The 17,821-nt window shown below is 32.3% G+C and overlaps 1 protein-coding gene across 1 annotated transcript; it reads left to right on the forward strand.

Moving 5' to 3' along the window:
* Positions 1-1,822: 1,822 nt before the first annotated feature.
* Positions 1,823-6,795, forward strand: LOC108486362 (pyrophosphate--fructose 6-phosphate 1-phosphotransferase subunit beta-like). Its single transcript, XM_017790386.2, has 16 exons — positions 1,823-2,381; positions 2,528-2,689; positions 2,801-2,922; positions 3,373-3,426; positions 3,509-3,615; positions 3,714-3,819; positions 3,947-4,010; positions 4,231-4,319; positions 4,778-4,909; positions 5,059-5,229; positions 5,330-5,445; positions 5,591-5,702; positions 5,828-5,912; positions 6,201-6,245; positions 6,342-6,410; positions 6,519-6,795. Exons 1-16 carry the CDS (start codon positions 2,192-2,194, stop codon positions 6,593-6,595), a joined length of 1,701 nt encoding a protein of 566 aa, XP_017645875.1. The 5' UTR covers positions 1,823-2,191; the 3' UTR covers positions 6,596-6,795.
* Positions 6,796-17,821: the final 11,026 nt, after the last annotated feature.

Below are 17,821 nucleotides of genomic sequence, written 5' to 3' on the forward strand. Positions count from 1 at the left end.
AATATGTTAAGTTCTTTGAGTTAGAGGGTGTAGCCCTACGCCCTGTACGTAAAACTTTCCAGATTTGAGCACTTGGGGACATTTCTGGTTCCAATTTGTCACTAAAAACACTATCATTTAGGTTTGATTTGGTCAATCATTGGATCTTGCGTGCACTGAGATTGCTTTGCTAATCATATTTTATGGTTATCTGCACAAATGGAACCTATACGGGGATAGCATACCCCTTAAGCAAAAAAAGCCATATCCTTTTGGGTGGAGATGGGCATAGCAGTGGGGTTTGCAGACTCCAATTGGTACTTTCTTTCGGTTTTAGATCACACCCTCCTAACCCAATACCAAACTCAACAATTACAGGTAAGACCCAATCTGTTGGGCCGGACTCCATTTCATATTTGTAGATATTTTAGGATGATTCCAATGAATATTTATGAACAAGCAAGCACTTTTATAATGAAATATGAGAAACTTGGAAGCAAAACAAAACAGAAAAAAAATTGAAAAAGGAATATGAGAATATGCTTTCCCACTTCCCACCTAGAGGTGATCATGGGCCGGGCCGGGCCGGGTTCGGGCCGGGCCCAAATAAAATTTTAGGCCCGTCTACTAGGCCCGGGCCCGGCCCGGCCCGAAATATGGGCCTAAAATTTTGCCCAAGCCCGGCCCGAAATGAAATTACTAAGCCCAAGCCCGGCCCGGCCCATATTAATTTTTTTCCTTATTTCATTAAATAAAAAAATTTAAAAATATAATAAATCAAATATATTTAAAAACATAAAAATAAATATTAAAACAAATAAAAATAATACTAAAACAATTCTTAAAACAATACACAAATTAACAATATAATAAAAATAGTTATATTAAAATTTAAAATAATTAAAATAAAATAAAAAATATATTAATATATAATTGGTCGGTAAAATTGGGCTCAAGCCAAAAACTCTTACTCGAGGCCCGGCCCGTTTTTAAACAGGCCTCATTTTTTGTCCAAGCCCATTTTTCGGCCTATATTTTTACCCAAACCTCCCATTTTTGACGGGCCTTTGGGCAGCCGAGTCACCAAAACCCATGATCACTCTATTCCCACCTAACCAAAAAAGCTAAGGTTATTCGAGGCTTCATGGTATATTTTAAAATATTCTTTTACTATAATTAACATACTGTGGTCTAAAAATTAAAATATTTTTATATATTTTTATATATAATTATTTATATGATTAATATTTTAATGAGCTAATCGTTAAATTTATCAATATAATTATATTGATCATGCATGTAATTTTTGTTTTGACCCAATATCTTTATCATATCAATCTAAAATGTTCTATATATTAATATATATTCAACGATTGAATTTATTTTACATAAAATAAATATATTAAATTTGACATGCATAGTCTATATGAATAGGCATGAAATATAACGATTAAATCATTAAAATATTGATCATATAAATAATTATGAAAGTGTGTAAAATTAATTTAATTTTTACACTATATGAGTGAATCTCTCCCCATTAATATATTATATAAAAAAATTTGTCATAAACTTTAATATTTTACGTGTTTTGATTAGAGATGATAATAGATAACGGATAGTCAATATTTGCAAATATCATATTTGTTTTGGATATTTTAATTACTATTCACAATAGATTTGTAACATTGCATATATTAATCATTATTTATTTTAATAATGGATAATCAAATTCGTAAATAATAGATTTAAATATTTGAATGCAGGCAGAAAATTCGAATATTTGAGGACTGTTTAATTAAATTTTCACAATATTTAATTTTTTATATATTACTTAAATTATTTGTTGCATGAACATATGGGTCATCGTATTACTCATGTTTATCGTGCATCTGCCTCCTTTCTTCTGCTATAATTTCATCCGTTACTGGATCCTGAAACTATTTGATTCATTGTCGTTTCGCTGGTAAATTCCTAAAATACCACCGATTTCAACGGGCAAACAGATACCTTTTCAGGGGCGGAGTCTCCCAAGAGCCCAAATATATTACCTGAAAGGACACTACTACCCTTCCCGTTTTGACTTAAAAGCGACTCAGGACAAATCTGATAGATTCACGCCACGCTTGAATCACTACTCACTAGTCGACTCGCAACTGATAGGACTGAGTTAGGTATAACCACCAAAAAAAATTTCCTAAGTAAAAAAGAGATGGCTCCCTCTTTTGTAACTAACGGCGGTGTAGCCGCCGTTAAAACGACTCCGTTCGCAGGACGTCTCGCCTCCGTTTACAGCGAGGTCCAAACGAGTCGTATCGACCACGCTCTTCCTGTACCTTCTGTTCTCAGAAGCCCCTTCAAAATTGTCGATGGTCCCGCTAGTTCCGCCGCCGGCAACCCTGGTTCTTCTCTCTTCACTTCGTTATTCTTCTTTTTCATTTTCGATCTAGTTTCTTTTTGTCTTTTTGTAATTTATCTGGATAATCATGCAAGTAAAACAATAGTATTTAGCTCAGTTCACTGAACTGGCAGATTTGTTTCTTGGCAGATGAGATAGCAAAGCTGTTTCCGAATCTGTTCGGGCAACCCTCGTCTATGCTGGTGCCGAACGGAATAGACAGTATCGGATCTGATCAGAAGCTAAAGATCGGTGTCGTTTTGTCTGGAGGGCAGGCACCTGGAGGTCACAATGTGATTTGCGGAATTTTCGGTTAGTTTTTTTTTTTTTCTCAATTACATTGTTTAAATAACATTGCATGTTACTTTAGAATTACGATACTTGTGCTAATGGAAACAAAATTTTTTCCCTTTGGAATGATAGATTACTTGCAGGAGCGTGCTCCAGGTAGCACTTTGTATGGTTTTAGGGGTGGTCCTGCTGGGGTCATGAAGGGAAAATACGTAGAATTGACTGCAGATTATATTTACCCTTACAGAAATCAGGTATTATTTGCTAGTATTTACAGAAATGTTAGTGTCAGGAAGCAAAAGAAAGTAGTAACATAATGAAGCCTAAAGATCCTTTTTGAATTTTAGCAGCGCGTGCTTAAATATTAATAGTGTTTGGTAGTAACTATGGCTTTTGGGAATTTTGATGATTTTGAAATTTCTACATTATTATCATATGAGAAGTTGGTGCGAGTATATGATAAAGTAGCTTCTGCTTAATGTTCCTCTTGTTGGTAAGAACAATTTAAACAATGTGAAAGAGCAGCATGGCAGTGTTTCATGCCACCTGCATTATAGGCTGTGTTATTTTCATATTAGTAAGGTTATGTTGGCTGTTAACCATGCATATTATTATTAATTTTAACTTTGCGTCTATACGTTACAACATATGCACTGACCCGCAAAGCAAAGATCCTAACAATTGTGTTTATTTATTCTAACCAGGGTGGCTTTGATATGATCTGTAGTGGGAGAGACAAGATTGAAACTCCTGAGCAGGTAAGGTTACATCTGTAAATCATTCTAGTTATTGAGTTTTTATCAACTAATAATTGCTGAATAAAGTTGGTACGATTTTCAGTTCAAGCAAGCTGAAGAAACAGCAGCAAAGCTTGATCTGGATGGGCTTGTTGTTATTGGTGGGGATGACTCAAACACAAATGCTTGCCTTCTTGCTGAAAACTTCAGGTACAGTTAGAGAAATTTTGTATTGTTGATATATATTGTTGCTGATGGAAAGTATGTATACCATATTACTTTACTTGCTTCTTCAATTTGCCAATTAGGAGTAAAAATCTGAAAACTCGAGTGATTGGATGCCCAAAAACCATCGATGGTGATTTGAAATGCAAAGAAGTTCCTACAAGTTTTGGGTTTGATACTGCTTGCAAAGTAAGGCTTCTGCGTTCACATTTTATAGGTCTTTATTTTAACATTTGTGCAAGTATTTCTTATACACCCTTTTGTTGTATATGCCACTGCGTTAGATATGTACTCATGTTTGCTTATCTTCTTATAGATATATGCTGAAATGATTGGGAATGTCATGATAGATGCACGATCAACTGGAAAATATTATCATTGTGAGTGCTTAAAGCTTTCAAATTTCATGAACCTTTTGGAAGGGTTCATACCTATGTTCATGAATGATTGACTACTTCTTTAATCAGTGTTCATTTATACCACTAAAACATGTGTCTGTTTACCTTTCAAATTAGATTAGGATTGAAATGACCTCTCTGCCCCTTGCTCTACTGTTGTTATTTATGTTGGTAACACTGTTCAATTCACCTGTCTCTGTAGTTGTACGGCTCATGGGACGTGCAGCTTCACACATTACTTTGGAGTGTGCTTTGCAGACTCATCCTAACATTACTATTATTGGAGAAGAGGTATTTTATAGATCATTCATCCTAGACAACTCTTATTGGAGAAGAGATATTCTATGAACCGTTCTTATGTATCTGACAGTTTTTGTTACTTGTAAGCAATAAGTTTGAAGAAGGTCTATGTTTTGATTATTTTAGGACATTCTCTTTGTATATTATCAAGTATGCTCTTTATTTGTGTGTTCAGTTTTAGGTTTTCTAATGATTACTTGAAGATAAAATGGTTGGTAAAAGTTTATACGGGCTATGTTGCTTTCCAACTCTTCATTTTTCTTAAGTACATGTATCCAATACGTATTTGGATATGGATATGAGGGTAATTCTTCAAAAATATATGAAAACTTGAAAAAATATCAGCATATATCCAACATCAGCACGACATCGAAGTAACAGGCTCTGTAGATACTTCATAAAAGCTTTCTGTACAGATTCAAAGGTAATCAGATTGCATCTTGTTGCAGGTTGCTGCCAAGAAGCTGACCCTAAAAAATGTAACAGACTACATGGTTGATGTCATTTGCAAACGTGCTGAACTTGGTTATAACTATGGTGTTATTCTCATTCCTGAAGGTCTTATTGACTTCATTCCTGAGGTACTGTTGGTCATCAGCTGGTCTCTTTTGTCAGATTGAATAGATTGTTCTCATAAAGGTTTTGTAGTTAGGAAATCTATTGCTTTGCTATTCACAAACATCTGCGTGTGTACTACTTGACTGAGATGTATGCTTTTGTGTACTTCCAGGTCCAGCAGCTTATTGCTGAACTTAATGAAATTCTGGCACATGATGTTGTTGATGAAAATGGCCTATGGAAAAAGAAACTTACCGATCAATCTCTGAAGCTTTTTGAGTTCTTACCTCAAGCAATTCAAGAACAATTGATGCTTGAAAGGGATCCACATGGAAATGTTCAGGTATTTACTTTGTAAGGATGTTCCTCTGCTTGTCTTTGTTGCTGAAGTTTTTTGTGGCTTCCAAATTCACAATGTTTATTTCTGTTATATATAATATTAGGTCGCCAAAATAGAAACAGAGAAAATGCTCATTCAAATGGTTGAAACCGAATTGGAAAAGAGGAAGCAGGAAGGTTCTTATAAAGCCAATTTTAAAGGACAGTCACACTTCTTCGGGTACTAATCATGTTAAGAAATGTCGATTTTTTGTAGGTTTAAGCCTTAGTGCTGAGTGACTAGACCAATAAAGCGTATTTCTTGTGGGATCAATTACTTGTTTCATGTTGGTGACATCTTTCCTTATCTGGTTTATAATTTGCAGATATGAAGGTCGGTGTGGTTTGCCTACTAACTTTGATGCGTCATACTGCTATGCTTTGGGCTATGGTGCTGGTGCTCTCCTCCACAGTGGAAAAACCGGATTGATATCATCAGTTTGTTTTGATCCCTTTTTCTGTCTTCTTCCTATCCTTTTCCTTCTGGGTTATATTGATATTCCATTGCCCTTTTAAATTTAATGCACTAATTGTTTTGTTTTTTCATATTGTAATGTCCACAGGTAGGAAATCTGTGTGCCCCAGTTGAAGAATGGACTGTTGGAGGGACTGCCCTTACATCAATGATGGATGTGGAGAGGAGGCATGGTATTGTTAACTCTTCAGCCTATCACACTTTGTCTTATAGAACTTCCATTTCTTATTTCCTTTGTTATTTTATGCTGGTGAAGAAACTTTTTGAGTGCACTTGACTTCCTCATCATGTATTTAGTGGCATCTGCATGGCTGCTTTGAATGTGTAAAATGTAATTTAGAACAAAAACTTCAACCACGTTATAGTAATGAGATTATCTTCACCTTCTCGTATGCACGTTTCTTTCTTTACATTTCTTGTCAGTAATTCTAGTACTTCAGTAACTTCAAAATGTTTTGCAGGTAAATTAAAGCCTGTTATTAAGAAGGCAATGGTAGAATTGGATGGTATGATTCAGCACATTTGTTGTTTTGCAAATTTTGTGTATTAAATGCTATTCTAGATCATGACGCCATGATTTATTTGTTGTGATGATTATGCAGGTGCACCATTCAAGAAATTTGCTTCCTTGCGGGAGGAGTGGGCCATTAAAAACTGCTACATTAGTCCTGGTTGGTGTCTAATTTTGTACATGTCACATTCTTTTTCTGTATCATTGAATGCGGTATTTTTTAAATCCAGTTGTCTTTAATTTTTTCATTGTTGTATTTTGATATCAGGTCCTATTCAATTTGCTGGGCCAGCTTCTAATGCAGTTAACCACACTCTGCTCCTTGAACTTGGTGCTCAAGCTTAGAGGTATCGATTAAAAAAACTGCTTTCATAGAAGCTTCAATGTCTAGAGATAGCAAGGCAAACTTAATATAGTTTGTTTTACTTGTGAAGGTCTTGTTTTATATTTTGTTGAGGTTTTTGGACCGTAAATTAGCTTATCTATGGATTTTGAAGCTCTAAGAACCTCCTATTAAATGTTGCATCATGAGTTTGTTCCTGGAATTGAGTTTGAAGTGTTTCAGTTTTCCTTTAGTTTTTATTGATGAATGAGCCACTATTGTCAATGCCCCACACTGTAACTAATGCAACCGAAGGCCTCTTTTTATCTCTGAACCGATGTGCAGCAAGTTCATCTAATAATATAGGGTCCGAAATAACTTCTATGAAGCAACCTTTGCTTTTACAATAGGTAGAGTAGCTGTTTGGATATAATGGAGGAGATTTGATGTAATTCATTTCTCTTGAAGGACTCAATTCTGATGTAAATTTTGATATTTTTGGATGTACATTTAAGGGAATATGACTTTTCAAGGATGCCCCAAATACATTATAAGATTGAAAAGTTTAGCATATGAGATGGACCATTCTCTTCTTCCTCACAAATCGCAGTCAATTTATTTGCAGAACAGAGTAGAGTAGGATGAGAAAACTTAGCTTCTATATGGTTCTCCCTATGTTTTACCATAGATTACGTTATTTTATGTACTTTTTTACGGAGAGAGGTGTCTCATAGAGGCTGAAAGCTGGTACTGGATGACGAGCAAGCCATCTGAAGTTCAGAAACCGATCCATCTAAAATCTAAACATACATTTCGCTAACATAGCTTAGACCTCCTTTATCTTACACGAAGTAACTGGCGGTTACCGTTAGCGTAATTGTATAAACATTTGTGTAGCGTTTGGTTTACACGATTTGAAGTTATCTGAAAATACATTCCTATACCTTGAATAGTTTAAAGATTTGGTAATATAAGATGATGTTAACATCATCTTTTACTTGCCTTTTATCTTTCTTTCTGCAGATAATACGACATTTTAAATAAATTTACCTTAATTTTTTTGCACCTGTAAATAGAATTATAAAATGCATTTGAACATCATGTTTTGCACTGTCAACCGAGTCAATGTCAATTGGTAACATTTCAACTATATTTATTATTTATTTATTTGACTCATTAACTATAAGTTAAAAAAAAAATTAGCATTTAGTCTATTATATTATGCTTGAAATACTATTGTTTTTATAACAATTTTATCATTTTTATTTAAATTTTTCCTTAGATCATGACTGATAAATGTTTTAATAATTATTTTTTTCTTTCCATTTTATGAAAAGAGTGGCCTAGCTTATCTTCTACAATTTTAGTTTATATATTTTCAAAAGATGGAATTAATTTAATGTGTAAACTAATATAGAATAAGTTTCAATTCCTTTGTCCAAAAAATGCAAATTTTACGAGGATAATTTAATAAAAAAAGAATTTTAGGGTATATTTTATTTCATTAGCAAGTAAAATCTTACATTCTAGTTTGATCAAAACATATTAGATTATATGCTATGTAATTTCACATTTTCACAATATTATTAGGAAAAGTCTTATATTTTATGAATCAAATGTCCTGAAAATATTATTAGACTAATTCATGGGTTTGGTTATTTTGTTCAAACTTAAAAGGCTGATCAAAATTTGGGAAGCTTAGATAAAAATATTAAGTTCAAAAATGAGTTTAGAAAAAGAAAATAGGTCAATTTAAAATGTGAATTGGGCTCAAGTTTAAGCACTTAAGGATAGAGCTTAGCTCATTTACTAAGTTCATATTATATTATACTATGTTATTTTTTATATTTAATTTTTAACACAAAAATCAAATCTATAGTAACAAATAATAAGTTTGAGGGTCTTTAAACCCCTAAAATTTTTAAAATTAAAATTAATTAAGCTTATTTCTTCCTTTTTTTTCTCAATTGAGTAAAGGGACTCAATTGACTGCCAAAAATATAAGAATTTAATTGGTTTTTTGAAAATTTTAGGTCTTTAAAGACCTTTTAGCTTAAATATTACTATAATATTAAACATACTAAAAAAAGTTGTATTGCCTATTTATAAAATTTTAATACATGAAAATTATTTAAATTATTAATTATTAAATTAAAAACAATATAAATATTTTTTTAATATGGTTTGGCTTTAATTGGATTTAGGTTAACCATTTACAAATATGAGTAGCCTTGAGTAAAATTTTAATCCCATATTTCAGGTCAAGCCGTGCTTAAGAAAATATAAAAATATGTTAATATCATGCTTAAGCTTGATTTAACCCAACTCATGAACACCTCTAAATGTTACTGCTAGGCTTATAAATCGATTTAACCAATGAATCTCTCTTTCTATTTGTTTGAGATTGTTTGTATTAAATTTATGTTCTTTAAAAAATTCAGATTTGTGTAGCATTTATTTATTCTAAAGAACATCACATAAGTTTTAAAGAAAGCTGCACTTCGATCATATTCTATTGATAGAAAGAATGTTAAATCTATTTGCAAGGTCAAGTTCAAATGGCCATTGAAGAAGAATCATCCCAATACCATGTCTCGAAGACTCTTGGATCAAGGTTATACCAATACTATTACATCAATACAAATGAGATAAAACTCATTCATCATGATCAAGTCTAGAAAAGTCTTGAAGTAGACTCAAGAATCTAAGATCAAATCTCAAAAACCTTTGGATTCAAACTCTTTTCCCACTCATTTTTAAGATCAAACATTGTAAGCAGGTTTCACTTATTCAAAATCAAGTCTAGAAAATCTCTGAACCCAAACCAAATCAAATTCTAAAACATGCATCTCTTTAAACCCGTGTTTAAGATCAAATTTTAATGACCCTTGAAGCGGCACACATTTATCAAAGATCAAGTCTATAAATTCTTGGATCAAAACTTCGCAGAAGAGAAGAATCAAAAGATTTCTTTACATTAAAAAAAACTTGCAAAGTTTGCAACTCATTAGTTATAAATAAAATTCTTTTATTTGCTCCAAATTTTCAAAGCTTACTTCAATTCAATTCAAATTTGAATTTATAATAGATCATTTAATAAACAAATCTAAAAATTTTATACATATTCATTTTGTTAACCTGTTAAACTAACATAAATCAAATTATTTATGAGTGATTCAGCAAATGTACCTTATTTATGAGTATAGTGATAGGCTTGAGAATGACACTTTTGTCATTAAAAGTTAAAATATTGAGCAAATTTATACAATTTTAATTGGAATTCTTTTCATAGAAAATACGAGTAAACTCAAATACTGAAACTGGGTGACGCTTTAGTGGTTTTTTGAATCAGTGACGAATAGATATTCTAAACTAAGAAGGTTAATAGAAAATGATAAAAAAAAAAAAAAAAAACAGCACATGTGCCATTCTTATATGTCAAAATTAAACAGCTACGATACGAGACAAACACTTCAACCCCCTTTTCAAGCTTTTCTATAGAGCAGTACTGGACCATTTTTTTCGCGAGTACTGGACCATTTCATGGAGGTTTTTCTGACTTTTATATCATAGATTTTATTATTTAGTAAATTGTGTTTATGAGAAAGTTATTTATTAGAATATATTTTTTAGAGGGTATTTTGATATTCATGTGTGTGAGTTTATGGTGCATGTCAATCATTTTAATTTTTTTGTGCACCCTATAATCATGGTAATTATTATGATATGATTATTATATCTTTACATTCATATGTGTTGAGTTTTGGTAAAATATTTGGGAAGTAAATGAATAACAAATTAATTTAATTTTGAAATAATTATAGATAACATTTAATCTTAAACTCACATATGTTGGTTTGAGTTGTGAACAATTTTTTTTTAAAAGACTATATAATTGATTAAATTCTAGCTAAAATTTAAATTAAAGTTGACACATGTGACTGTCAAGTTTCACATAAAAATCGTAGCAACCTTGATTTTAGAAGCCTATAAATAGGCAATCAATTTTGTTAGTTATTCATTGAAAACCAAAACAAATCTTCCACATTTACCTTAAACCTTACATAGCTAGGTACCTCCAAATTATTATCTCTAATTGCACTGAAATGGCTGCCCACTTATTAAGATGCAAATGAGGACATATAGCCAAGAATGCAACAACAATAGAGTATTTTCTTATAGTTGGACTTCGTGGTAACATGAATATAGGTCCACCTGACTAAAGAATCATTCCTTAATCTATCACACAAACCAAATTAGGAGAGTTACTTACCTTCCTTTATTCTTATACGGTTTGATTGAACAATAGAGATTGGAGACCATGTGTTTCATCTCCTATGTGGCGAAGTGACAATAACGCTGGAACATGTAGCATTGTACACAATGCCTCCAATGGACAAATGTCTTGTATCTAGAAGATTTGAGCACAATTTTAGGCAAATCCTTTATGAAGCATTCATAATAGGTACCAATCTTTCGTTTGATTTCAAATGGCTTTGGGTGAAGTTAGCCTAGTCGATGAGGTGATGCAAGTATCTCCTAGAGAATTGACCGTGCCCCAGTGTGTGTGCACCTAGACTGAAAATCAATACTATTTAATGATTTAAAAGTGACTTTACTATGACAGGTGCAAGCATCTCCTAGAGAATTGACCGTGCCCCAGTGTACGTGCACCTAGACTGAGAATCAATACTATTTAATGATTTAAAAGTGACTTTACTATGACAGGTCAATTGTAATATTTAAAAGCGTTACAATGGAACACTTCGAGTATTTCAAGGATCGAACCCAAGGGATTTCCAAATTGGTAACTGTGTTTATGAAGTTTTACAAGTTAAGAAATTACTAATCTAATCGAGTCAGAAATTATTAGTGCAAGTTCAAATAAAATAAGATTTGAGCTATATCTAAATTAACAAATAAAAATACCAAACTGACTTTCTTCCTTTTTACTAGAAACAATGCAAATTGATTAAAATGATGGTTGAATGAGTCATGGATTATTAACTGAGTTAATAAATCTATGATGATTATATTGTTTGCTACTCCTAACTAGAAATCTTCTCTCAGTCTCATCTATCTAAATCTTCCACTAGAGGCGTCAATTCTAGTGTAATATACAGTTTAATACACTTGAACATGTTGGAAAAATCTCGGTTTAAAAACATTTTTCTTGCACAGTAAAAAATTAAAATTTTGAAAATCTATCCGGTTTATGATATTTATAGTAATAAACCTTAACTGAATCTGTATCTGTGTTTTCGACTTAGTGGATATTCATTGTTCTCGGTTTTCAACCAAACGATCTTCTCCTCAATTCTCGTACCATGAACTACTTCAAGTATGGGCTCAAACCAATTGAATTGAAACACAAAACTAGAAACAATTCTCTCTTTTCGGGGTGAAAACGAAAATTCTCTCTTCTTAATAAAAACTGGTAGAATTTTTATTCCAAAAAAATATATGTAATAGTTGAGAATAAATTCTCTCTATTTTTTGGCAGAATAACAATCTCTCAAAAATATCTGAATAACTTTATTGGTGCATCTATTTATAGAAAGAGAAGGTAGAACCCTTATAAAGTTGTAGAAATTTATTTCTACTAGAAAAACGATATCCTAATTCAACTAAGATGTAGGGGGAAACAACCCTAGTTAATAATACTAGGTTTTTATTATCCCACCTTGTTACGTGATAGACTTTTTGGGCCTCTCTCACATCGGGTCAAATTATGAGTACTTCCTAGGCCTTTTTGGCCTAGTGCTCTGTAATGTGATCCAACTCGATTTAGTTTTTCTAACTTACAAAAAAAATTTAATATTTATATATAAAACAATTTTCTCATCCCTATTTTACCCCTAGTAAAATTTTGACAATTTTACCCCTAATAAAATTTTGACAATTTGGCTCCTAGTAAAAATTTAAGAAAATATATTCAATATTTCACAACTCAACATGTTCACTATGACCAAATGGTTTACTTTCATTTTCGTGCTTCAAAACAGTCCAAAAACATAAACTCATTCTTTTGATCATTTTTAAGTAACCCATATAGGATTGCAAATGGATCATTTCCATTTTTATTTTCATTTCCATTTCTATTTTTAGAAACTGCGTTCATTTCCAAATGATTCCATTTCTCCATTTCACAGAAAACCGTAATTATTCCTGAATGTTTCTCATTTCTATTCATTTCATTCATTTCTATTTAAACACGCAATTCGTTTCTAGTTTCAACAAGCTAGTAGAGGGACTGATTGGACATATGTAGTTGAGGCTCAAATGATTTATAATTAAGTTCTATCTTTTCGCATATTAACTATAAACTCATTTAGTCACAAAGTCATTCCATTATAGTGTCATGACTGAGTTCTCTCAAACGACATACCATTACGAAAGCAACTACTAAATGCTCATCCAATGACCTTATCATAAGTGTGTTACCATTATATCTTCCTTCATGAAAAGTCAATCACTATCAAATGGTGATAAAAACATCCATAAAAAAGACGAACAACTTGTGGCCACGTTTACTTTTCATCAACCATGTAATTCTAATGAGAGGATATCATTTACCCATATTTTGGGCTATGAATTCCACTAATGTGAATGATGCTACATACTGCAGAAGTCGTACACCTAACGCATTAGTTTTCGATTCCTTTTCTATTTGAACTCAGGCTTTTACTTACATCAAAGTGTAAGAGTCACGCATACATAGTCTTCCATCCATTCAGGATTTAGGTATGCCACATGATGAACATCACAAGTGAATAAATCCATAAACAAATTCAGGATCTATTTTGCTTGGGTCTTGTTTGATGTATTGTCAGTCCAGTCGGTTACATTTATGTCTCTATCTTCTGGGAGTCATCCGCTCTGATGGTCGAGATCAAGCATCTCCTCAGTTGGATTTGATAGACAAAATATTAGTCTTCTAATCGGTTTGCTCATTTCCGATTAGACTAAGGACATGTTTAGGTTTATTTACTAATACAAACTATCTTTTCGTATTATGATTCGACAACATAATACCGCTTAGTATTAGTTAAACATTTACACAACCAAGAACAACATTTTCTTCCATTTTGCTTTGTATGCAAAAACCATGTGAGGAAAATATACAAAGTATTAATGTAATTTATTAATAATTTTATTAACCAATCTGTCCAAAAAAATTACAAGTTTACTTAGACGAAAATAGTACACATAGGGCACCAAATCCAAGAGTCTAGTAAAGTAGATGAGTCATGTTTTGCATTCCTATGCCCTCCATATGTTTCCCAAATAGCTCTCTAGCTATAAGGTTCTTGGCTAAACAAATTCCCTAGGTTTTTCCTCATGCAATCTTTAACTACATCCACTATTCCGTCAAACACTAACGTCTCCTTTATGATACTTTGTATAAATGTGTTTTGTTATTTATATAGTTTCTTTAAGCTTTAGACATATCCGCACTACTACAATTGTAATACCCTAAAAATTACTACAGTAAGAAAGTAAGATATTATCCTTGATATAGTTAAGTAAGGAAATAAAGTGACAAAAGGGAAATTTTATTATGTGAATATTGGGAAGTATATTATGATATATTATGATATATTACTTTATTAATTCAAGAAAGGACTAAATTGTAAAAGTGAGAAAATTTTTGTTGCCCAAGAGTAAATACTCAAAATTTGAGGGGTTAAAGTGTAAATATGAAAAAGTTGAAGGACCAATAGTGAAAAAAGTTTAGGGGTGGAATAATCTAGAAACTAAGGAAAATGGATGAATTAGGACCAAATCAAATAGGTGAAGAATTATGAGGAACTAAATCGTAATTTTCCCAAATTAAGTGATAGCTCAGTAATGGAATTTTAAAAGATTACGAAGGGCAAATGGTCAATTAGTAAGAGAGAGAATTCTAGAATGTAATGTTTATGTTGATGATATTTTAAATTAATTAATTAAATAAATATTATTTTATTAATATTTTAATAAGATATTTATGATTATTTTATTATTTTATTTAATATATATATGCATGTGTGGAAAAACACACACACACACACACTATCCATCATTTTCCATGCATTTCATGTTAGAAGAGAAGAGAAGAAAGAAAGTTTTGCTTTCTTTACAATTTAGTCCTTCCACCAAAAATTCACCATTTTTACCTAGAAATCAAAAGAATTTCCATAGCTACCAAGAGAGAAAATTGTTAAGGAGACTAAGAGGAGTTAGAATATCAAGTTGGATTCAAGCAATAGAAGCTAGAGGAGAGAGAAAAATCAAGTTAAAGATTAAAATCAATATGACAAGGTAAGAACTTTAAGACTTCAATATATTTTAAGTAGAGTTTCTCATGTAAGGTAATATCAAAAGCATGAAAATGATGTTAAGGTAGACTTTTCTTATATAAGGTTCTATGTTCTTGATATATTAGTCAAGGGAAATAAGAGAAAATGATGGGAAATATTGTAGAGAATGTTGAGGAGAAGTTGATATATTATCCCAACTTCTCTTGGGGTGGTTAAGGAAATCAAATACCACAAACCCCTCCAGGCTTTCAACCACCTTACCAATAGGAGAAGAAGTCGAACCTTGAGGAGATGTTGACAAAGTTTATTTCGGTGTCAGAAACTCATTTCTAAAACACTGAAACAGCACTCAAAAATCAAAAAGCGTCGATTCAAGGGCTTGAGAATCAAATCAGTCAATTGGCAAAGATGATTTCAGAACGACCACAAGGTAGCTCACCAAACAACACTGAAACTAACCTAAGAAAGCAGCTTCATGCGATCACTGTTTGAGATGAAGAAGGGTTAACTGAATCTGAATCTGAATCGAGGCAAGAAAATATGGTAAGCAATGGTAAGGTTGATAAGCAAGATTTGGTCAGTAAGGAATATAAACCTCGTGTGCCATATCCAAATGCGACAAGGAAAGACCACACAAACGAACAATTCAGTAAATTCCTTAAACTGTTGAAAAAAATACTTATTAACTTACCGTTTATTGAAGCTCTTTCGCAGATGCCAAATTCCGTTAAATTTTTTAAGGAGCTTTTAGAAAATAACTGGAAGTTAGATGATTCGTCGCACGTGGAGCTAAATGTAGTATGCTCAGCCACTTTGCAGAATAAACTACCCAACAAATTGAAAGATCTAGAGAGTTTTACTATTCCTTGTTTAATTGGTAGTTTAAGTGTTAATAATGCTTTGGTCGATTTAAGGGCTAGTATTAATGTCATGCCCTACAAAATGTTTAAGCAACTAGGTCTTGGGAAATCCAAACAAACTAGGATGAGCATTCAACTGGTAGATAAAATAATCAGATTTCCTAGGGGTATTATTGAAGACGTACTCGTCAAAATTGATAAATTTATTTTCCCAGTTGATTTTGTTGTTCTAGACATGGATGAGGATAGTGACGTACCGTTGATTTTAGGATGGCCCTTTTTAGCAACTGCTAGAACTATCATAGATGTTGGTACATATGAGTTAATACTCCGTGTAGGTGATAACACGATTAAACTCCAAGCTCATGATTCTGTTAGGATATCTAGTGATCGAAATGATATTACGAGTTCTGTTAATGTTAATAACATTATGGCTTAACATTCTTTGTAGGCAACACCTCAGAAAAACGTGACAGAGCCGCAGTCCAGTTTACATGACAAAAATAGAACAAATCACAAATCGATGAACTAAATGAATGGCGGTCACACGTCAAGGAGAAACCTAGAATACATGATGAACCAAAGCGACTCCATGACGAGCTTAAGGATAGGACGAACCAAGTTAAGGTTGGCGATCAGGTATTGTTGGATAAAACGGACCCCCAAATTGCCACTTCAGAGCTTAATGCAAACGAAGCAACTCCTTTTACGGTACTGAATATTTTTTCATATGGTACATTCGAGGTAAATCATTCTAAATTTGGCACTTTTAAGGTAAATATTACTCGGCTAAAACATTATGTTGATAATAGAATTGACAGTGAGAAAGAGGAGTTTCGACTCCGTAAACCACCGTAACCATGTGAATACAAGGTAAGTCGAGCTTAGACTTTAAATAAGTACTTCTCGAGAGGCAACCCAAGTGCTAACACTGCTAAATTTCTTAACGTTATTTCATGATATATATTTTAAAAAAAATTAATTAATTTTCAAAATCTAAAAAAAAAAGTATTTTTTTTTACCCACACGGCCTGGACACATGGATGTGTAGAGCACACGGCCTGACCACACGGGCGCGTGGGATCTCACATGGGCATAGAAGAAGCGAAGGAAAACACACATGGCCTAGCGACATGGCCATGTGACCCACACGGGCATGTCCTAGGCTGTGTGAAACTTGGAGCTAATTTTTTTTAAAGTCAGAGAGTTACACGAGTAAGGCACACGGCCGTGTGACCCACACGGCCTGGCCACACGAGCATGTAGGATCTCACATGGGCGTGGGAGAAGCGAAGGAAAACACATATGGTCTGGCACATGGCCGTGTGACCCACACAGCTTGGACACACGGACATGCCCATGGCCATGTGAAAACGGGTTAATCACCCCAATTTTATTTTATTTTATTTATTATTAATTGTTATATTATTATTTTTATTTTACTAATTAATTAATTAATTTATTATTCTTATACTTATATTTTTTATTTTTTTATTTTTAATTTTTATATATTTTTATTATTTTTATTTTTATTTTTATTTTTATTTTGTTATTTTTATTTTTATTTTTGTATTTTTTTGTGCTATTGTTACCTTTAAGTTTATTGATATTATTGAGTTTATTATTATTTTATTATTATTATTATTATTTTTATTATTTGTTATCTTTCTTTTTAATTTTATTTTAGTTGTTTTATTTTTTTATTTTCTTCAACTTATTTTCATTATTATCTTTTGAAATATTTATGGTTGTTTCTAATCGAGTTATAACCCCTTAATATTCTTTATTATTTGTGTTTATTTTCTCGTTAGTTTGCTCGGAATCATGAGTTACATTTAGATTTGACGACAATTCCGCTTTTCACTATTCTGAAGATTTCATCCAATATTCAGGGCAGTTTCAGTTTTCTCCCTCTCTTATGATATTCTGTTTATACTATGGTACATTGAGGACAATGTACATCTTAAGTGTGGGGAGGTTATCTATAGAATTATTAGAAAACCCCTGAATTATGTCTTATGTTTAAGTAATTTTCTCACATTACTATTAGAATGAATTCTTTTTTATTTATGATTATCATTGATGT

The sequence above is a fragment of the Gossypium arboreum genome, chromosome 6 (assembly GCF_025698485.1).
Source record: "Gossypium arboreum isolate Shixiya-1 chromosome 6, ASM2569848v2, whole genome shotgun sequence".
In the NCBI taxonomy this organism is placed as follows: Eukaryota; Viridiplantae; Streptophyta; class Magnoliopsida; order Malvales; family Malvaceae; genus Gossypium; species Gossypium arboreum.

Bases quoted from the DNA above. Each gene is read 5' to 3' on its own strand.
- LOC108486362 (XM_017790386.2), top strand. From the start codon at position 2,192: ATGGCTCCCTCTTTTGTAACTAACGGCGGTGTAGCCGCCGTTAAAACG. The intron at 5,446-5,590 runs GTACTAATCATG...TATAATTTGCAG, and splicing joins GGACAGTCACACTTCTTCGG to ATATGAAGGTCGGTGTGGTT. The intron at 5,703-5,827 runs GTTTGTTTTGAT...TAATGTCCACAG, and splicing joins AAACCGGATTGATATCATCA to GTAGGAAATCTGTGTGCCCC.